At 36.5% G+C, this 7,780-nt stretch overlaps 1 protein-coding gene across 2 annotated transcripts in view; it reads right to left on the bottom strand.

Moving 5' to 3' along the window:
• Nucleotides 1-1,152: 1,152 nt before the first annotated feature.
• Nucleotides 1,153-7,780, bottom strand: part of fech (ferrochelatase) — a 15,183-nt gene continuing 8,555 nt past the window's right edge. The window contains exons 10-11 of one of the 2 annotated variants that reach the window (XM_058415294.1): nucleotides 7,763-7,780; nucleotides 1,153-1,644 (exon numbers count right to left, since the gene is read on the bottom strand). The exon at nucleotides 7,763-7,780 is cut by the window's right edge and continues 42 nt beyond it. In XM_058415294.1, coding sequence (XP_058271277.1) covers nucleotides 1,627-1,644; nucleotides 7,763-7,780 — 36 coding nt within the window. In that variant the 3' untranslated portion in view covers nucleotides 1,153-1,626. Of the gene's footprint in view, nucleotides 1,645-3,425; nucleotides 6,424-7,762 lie in introns of those variants that run through there. The other variant, XM_058415293.1, reaches the window with a different exon arrangement.

Raw genomic sequence — 7,780 nt, 5'->3', positions numbered from 1 at the left:
TTATTTTTTATTTTTTGAAATCAATATTTGAGCCTCTAGTTTTTGCGATATTAATATCTGTGTTAAAGAAAAAAGGAAAAAAAAGTTTTACTATGACAGGTAATGAATGAAACCCATGTGTATCAGTGTCACGTGTTTAACGACTGCGTACGACAAACATTGGAGCTTTTGAACGTTGTTAACCCCTCGGTGATGTATTGGGCACTTTAAAACTTTAAAAGCAGAGGAAAAAAAAATGAAGGAAGGTACCGCATCCCAGTCCTCTCCCAGCATCAGTGTGTGTGTGTGTGTGTGTGTGTGTGTGTACTGTTTATCTTCGCTGTTTGCTTCATCACACTCGAGCATCGCTAAGCGCGTTAGTGATTCGTCCGCATCAAGCTTCTGACTTTTTTTTTCTGTTGTTTTTTTGTCTGATGTTTGTTTGTTTGTTTGTTTGTTTATTTGTATTATTTTATTTCTTTTCCTTCGGTACCTCTTGTTTTTATTCTCACTATCATCAGATGGTAGTGCTGTATATTCTGCTATTAATATCTAATAAACAGCTTTGATTCATTCACATCAAGAGATCGTTCTGTGTGTGTGTGTGTGTGTGTGTGTGTGTGCGTGTGTGTTAGTCATTTAATCAATCAAACACAAAAATACTGCAATACTGACAAATCTTTTCTAAACACAGAGAATGCTACCAGTTGAAACTGTTTCTCTGTTTATTTATTTATTTATTTATTTATTTCTCTCTTTTTTGAGAGGTTATGTTGCAAAAAAAACAAACTTTGTTTAAAAATAGTGACCCTTCACGACAACATTTACTTTATTAATAACACCAACTTTTATTTAACAAAGGATATCTAGCTAATTTTTTTTACAGACAAAATGCTGGCAAAAACAATACAAGAATCTTTTTTTTCCATTTTATTTTTTTTTTTCTGAAATTTTTTTTCAAAATCTTTAAAAAAAAATTAAAAAAAAACAACAATAAATACTAAAATGATATAATTTTAACATTTTTTTTTATCAGTTAACTAGTCCTAGTTTGTAGCTGCTATAATGTCAGCTATAAACAGAATGATTATAACGATGGCATTCTTTCTAAAAAAAAAATTTTTTTTAAATAATAAATAAATAAATAATAATAATAATAATAATAATAACAATAATAATAATAATAAAAGGAATAAATTAAAAACTCTTAGTAAATTGCTGTGTATAAAATACAGGATTTTTTTTAATGTTAAAGAAAAAATAACCATCTTCAGGGTCGTGTATAACGGTGGCTTCGACCATATTACTGTTGATTATTTTCCTAAAACGGCACAAACTCAGATGAAATAATAATAAAAAATAGTTGAAGTACATTATTTGGGAGAGTGAGATGCTCTGACTCAGGACCACACACTCATACACACACTCATACACACCCACACACATAAACACACACACACACACAATCAGAGCTCTCTTCTTTATCGCTCAACAGCCTACAGCGATACAGATCTCTGCAACCTTTCCAGTCGTCTTCAAGTGGCTCCTGTGTGACTTCTCTTCTCTGACTTCTCTCTCTCTCTCTCTCTCCACCCCACCTCACTTCATCCCTCTGTTGCTGGGGTAACTGGCCTTGGTGGCCCGTTCTTATCCGCTGACCTTTGGCTTCCCATTACCAGTGAAGGAGATTGAAGAGAGCAAGATAAGGCATGGCATTAAGAATTACGGCTCTGTTCCAACACACACACACACACACCTCCGTCCACTGCTACACACTCGTCAAAGCCAAGGCTGACAGCTCCCCCTGAAAGCATGTGAACGCTCACATCTGCACTTGGAGGGAGGGGCAAAACAAGGAGAGGCGGTGAGGAGAAAAAAGGGGGTGGAGCCAAACCATATCTACTAAGCCCATTACAGCCTTAATTAACAAGTTTTCCAATAAATTCAAAATGCCTACTAATAATGACTACTAAAATTTTTAAAATAAATAAGTTAGTAAATTAGTATTATTATTATTGTTATTATTTTATTTTATTTTTTTTTCTGATTGTTATCGTAAAGCATCACCTGCTGATAAATGTTGTTACTATGGCAACTGGTCATAGGAACGTTGTAGTACAGCGCCAGGACACTCTTTTACTGGCTTTGCGTAACCTTGTGGAAGTGACACGATGTCTCCATTTCATTCTCCTGCATTTATCCTACAGGACATCACTCCATCTTCACCAGCAGGTCCAGTGTGACAGAATATACTTTATACATTACCTTAATTAATTAATTATTCATAATGACATCACCCCCACCTCCACGTGTGAACCTAATCCCGTCTGAATAGGTGTGCTGATGGCGAACAGGTTACATTAATAGACCTGGGCTTCAATTACACCAGGAGGACTTTCTATATAAAGCAGCTGAGAAAGCGGCTCGGGAAGCGAGAGGCACTGAAGCGTAGGAAAAAAAATCCATTTTTATCCAATCTCTGTGTGTTATAGCAGAATATGATCTATCTGTGTATATTCAGCTGAGAGAGAGGCTCTGAGTGTGTGTGTGTGTGTGTGTGTGCGTCTGTGAGGGGCTTGTTTATGTCAGAACCTTCCATACAAACTAAACCAGATACAAATAAACAAATATCTCATATATAAAGATATGTCTATTTAATATCTAATATTTCCTTTTATAAAACTGCAACAAAGCAAATATTATGATTAATAAAAATATTACTGGAAACTGTTCCTAATTTCAATCTTGACAAAAAAATATTTATCTACCTATTTATTTATTTATAGACTAAAGCAAAGCAATAGATTTAACAGAATAAAAATTAAGCTTGAAATGAGCAAAAATATAAAGTTATAAGGTTATTTATATACATCTCTCTCTCTCTCTCTCTCTCTCTCTCTCTATCTATCTATATATATATATACATATATATATATATATATATATATATATATATATATATATATATATATATCCATATATATATACATATATATATATATATATATATATATATATATATATATATATATATATATATATATATATATATATATATATAAATAACCTTATAACTGATTTATTATACATTTATAATATAGTATCAAAATTATCGGAAATAAATTTACTTCTTTATTTATTATCTTACTTATTTTGCCGTTTTATAATTTTATTTTTTTTTATTAAAAAAACTATATTTTTATCCTTTAATATCAAAAAGACTGAATTTGGAAATTTATTTTTTATTTATTTATTTATTTGTATTTTTTTTTCTTCAGTGTTTTTTTTTCAAAGCATTTAAAAATATATATTAAATATTGTTCTTAAAATTGTTAAAAAATATAAATCAGTCATAATAATAATAATAATAATAATAATAATAATAATAATAATAATAATAAATCGGTTAAAAAAAGTGATGTGATTTTTTTAATAAACACCCCTTTTTATAGAATTTTTAAAATAACTCATTTTATTTCTGATTTTTATTTAAACAACAGCTTCAGATAAACATCTCAGACAAAAAAAATGATAAATCATAGCTAGACATTTGAGCTTGTATTAAAATGAAAATTAAATAATTCCAGGCTCGTTGTCATCCATATAGCGGTCAGTAAAAAGGCTGGACCCATCTCAGAGATATGATTTTAATGCCATTCTAATCGTTTAATATGAACTGAAGAGAGAATGTGAGAATTTGTGAAATATGAGGACGTGGGTTTAGTTCTAACAAACCCAAACATCCCCTCCCCTCCCCTCCCTCCCTCCGTCTCCGTCTCTCCCGCTTCTCCTTTTACTTTGTCTTGTGCACCTCTTGAGAAAACGCTCACGCTTTCATTTTTCACACCTCCCTCCCTGAGCGCCGCCCCATCCCCCTATTCTTCACTCCCTCTCTTTCTCTCACGCTGGAGAAATCAATCGCTCCCCTCTCAATTAGAGGTCACGCTGCTCGCCAGCGCCGGCGTCCTCGCTTTTCAATTACCAGGAGGCTCCCGCCGGCCCCCAGAGCATCCCTCACACACACACACATGCTCCACTGAGGGGTGATTGGGTCCAGGACAACCAATTTCTCTTGGCCTAATCAACAGTAGCTTGGACATGCTGGAGGGAGAGAAAGATGAAGAGCAAATAGCAGAGGACTGGACGGACAAAAAAAAACGGACGTTTCGGTATAAAACGAATGTTTTGACTTTTCTTTTTTTCTCCTCTTTCGGTAGCGGAAGAAAGCCATGATATCCATACTACGTATTCTCCTTTTTGTTTGGTTTTTTTGTTTGTTTGTTTTTTCTTATTAAAAGAACATTTCAAGTAAATCATTTCCTCTACATACGTTTTTTTCTTTTTGTTTAAACTCTTCTACGAGAAAGGACGCAGAACATTCGGTCCATCAGCTGATCGGAAAATCACCAATATTCTACTGCGTTCATCAATTCTGGCTCCTGATTGGTCCATTCTTTTTCTAGAACAGCAGCTCTGACCACCATGCAGCTACGAATCGATTATATTATAATATATAATATTATAGCGTTTTTATAGTAACAGCTGAAATGTTTTTTTTGTTAGCTTTTTATTTACTTAATAATTTTTATTAGTTTTTTTAATGTTGGAAGGAGTCTCCAGTGTCAGTGCTTTGTAACAGTCAGAGGTAAAGCCGCAAGTTTAAATTCATGGCTTTAAGTCTAGAGGATGGACGAGTTTATTTATTTTTTTCCTTCGGCAAAATGACAAGCTTTCTTTGTTTTTATGGAAGATCTTCAGGAACATCTTTCATTAAATCATGACTACGGTTAGTGTTGGAACTTTGCTGTGTAACTCAAAGGGAAATGAAACACAGCGGGACGTCTGCAGCGAATCTGTTGATTGTTTTCCGTAACTGCGCGACTCGGAGTGCGCTATTCCACAGCTAAAGCACTTTATGAGCTTTTTAATGTCACCAGGGAAAGGCACACGGTGTCGGTTGTGCGTGCTTCGATTTGGCACTCGTATGGGTGTTAAAGTTAGTCTCATTATTCAGTCTCGTTATTCAGTGTCGGTTTTCCCAGGATACTGAAAATACCAGGGAATATATATGAAACGAGTGGGCGGAGCTACACATAGCGTTGACCAATAGTTGGTGATCACAGAATCACACACACTACCACACTAAAGGTCCGTCATGTGTGTGAGTGCAACACTTGTGTATGCATTAAATATTCTTTAGGTTTGTGTGGGGGTCTGGGAAAACAGGCATTCTGGCAAAAACACACAAAATCAAGACCGAAATAAAATGTTAGTGACCTGCGAATAGATTATAATTTACTTTCTAAACATAATGGCAGAGGTTTTTTGAGCCGTAGCTGTAGCTGTAGCTGTATTTATCCTACAGAACAAAACTTCCACAATTAATGAAAGATGATTTCAGGACTGAGCTACAAAAAAAAGATGTATAAAGTAGCAACAAGGCTCTGATTTAAAATCTGTATAAAAGTCTACAGAAAACAAAAATCAAAACAAACAGAAGGTTATCTATATCTACAGAAGTCTATAGAAGTCTATAGAAGACTAATGAAATCGATAGGAGTCTGTAGAAGTCTACAGAAGACAAATTAAATCTGTAGAGGTCTGTAGAAGTCTATAGGAGTCTGCAGAACTGTGTTGAATAGACAACCATAGAAATCTACCAAAATCTAAATTTGTAGAAGTCTATAAAAGTCCATAGAAGTCTACAGAAGTCTGTAGAAGTCTATCGAAGTCTGTAGAAGTTTATAAAAGTCTGTACAAGTCTATAGAAGACTAATGAAATCTATAAGTCTGAAGAAATCTATAGAAAACGAATGAAGTCTATAGAAGTCTGTAGAATATATTTTCAGTCACTATGATATCACGGGGTCTTTCAGTAAAGTCTTTACAAGCAAATGGTCTCGCATTTCTCTTTAGGAGCTTTTTAACTTGTGGTTGAGAAATTTATTGGAGGAATATCTCAATCTCTCACTTCATATAGCGTAAATCTTTCCATTTATGAGGCCAGAGTGTGTTTTCCCAGACCTCCACACAGATCTGGATCATTTTGGAGACCCTAAGAGCATGACGATATGCCCTAATGAGCCAGAGGGTGCCAATACTTTAATATAGTATTCCGGAGGAATGACGAAGGTTTGAAGCCTGGCCTCGCTCCATCGTTCAGCACATTTCTGGAGCTTCAGGTTCTCTACAGTTCTGTACGGTTCTGTTTGTTAGCGTAAGTTTTGGCGGGTGATGTGAGGAGCTTCTCCCAGGCACGAAGGATCGCAGGCAAAAAATGAAAAAAATAGTAATAACAATAAAACAACATCAGAGACTCTGTTTGGCGAAGAAGGCCTTGGTTTTCCCGCAAGTCGGATTCACGCACAGAGGACATCGCAGGGTGAGCTGCCGAGAACACGGCTCTTTAGACTTCAGGTGAGTCTGAACCAAATCTGCTAATGCCTGAGGGGGGGGGGGGGGGGAGAGAGAGAGAAAGAGAGAGATGAGAAAAGGAAAATTCTCCGTTATAACTGATTTGAAAGTGTTTATATATCTTTGTATCCGCCCACAGCGTTGTTCTCAGCTCTGATTGGTCAGAAGGAGGTGATGTTTTGATGTTTTTCCTTTGACACGAAATCACACACATTCCAATACATCATAGAAACAACTGTAATTGTATTAGTATTGTTTACCTGAAACTAATAATGATTAGTTAAAAAAAACTATTAAAAATATTAATGTTAACTTTTAACGTTTATGTTATCGGTCAACCGAACGTCCACCAAACGGTCCATATTGGATTTATTTTTAGTACAGTTAGCGTTTCTTTAACTTCGCTCTCCTGCTTTCTGAAATATCTTTCCTTTTAGACTTTTTAAAAACACTTTCCTTTCAGAACTTGGACCGTTTTAGAAAGTTCAATGCCTGAGCCGAGAGCTAAATGGAAAGCGATAGCTCGGATCTACAGATCGAAAAGCCCCGAGTCGTCACAAAGTGGTTTCGGTTACAGATGCGATCGCCGCCGCCGTCACCGCGCCTCGTGTCGTAATTGAAGCCGTGTGTCGTGTGTAGCCACGCAGAGTGCCAAGCTGAAAGCCTGCGTCATCGATTTCACGGGTTTTTAATAAACACAGCAGGCTGACGGTCGCTGTTTATAACCTGGTGCTGAAGAGGACCGGCTAAGAGAGGAGGAGTGGTCACGCTGGTGACCATCTCCCTCGCCGTTCTGACCGTTACACACACACACACACACACACAGAGAGAGAGAGAGAGAAAGAGAGAGAGAGAGTTCAACTCCACTTTATTCTCTGCGACAGAGCCATTAGTGCAAACACTGCTGCAAGATTTGTAGTATCTTGTGACAGCCTGAGGGACAACCAGAGCTTAGAAAGAGCTTTAAAATCACTCTAACCCCGCCCACCACAATAACCCCCATCCACTATAACCCCGCCGACCACTATAACCCTGCCTACCACTATAACACCCATCCACTATAACCCCGCCGACCACTATAACACCCATCCACACTAACACTTAACCCCACCCACCACCACCATAACACCTACCACCACTAACCACACCCACCACCATAACACCATCCACATTTACCCCACCTCTTCCATAAAAAACAAAAATCCTGGAAGTGTACACTGAAGATGAATAAAATGAAACTCTACACCATGATCAGCCACCAGAGGGCACCAAAGATACAGAGAACTGTTTAAACCTGAAAAATTATTTCAAGGTGAACTGAATCACTCCAAACACATTCTGCATTTATCTTTGATGTTCAGCATCTTACCTTAAAGAACAGCGGGTT

This window comes from Hemibagrus wyckioides, linkage group LG18, assembly GCF_019097595.1.
Source record: "Hemibagrus wyckioides isolate EC202008001 linkage group LG18, SWU_Hwy_1.0, whole genome shotgun sequence".
NCBI classification, from domain to species: Eukaryota; Metazoa; Chordata; class Actinopteri; order Siluriformes; family Bagridae; genus Hemibagrus; species Hemibagrus wyckioides.
The sequence above is the reverse complement of the archived record's forward strand: the minus strand, read 5'-3'. Positions and strand labels throughout refer to the sequence as shown.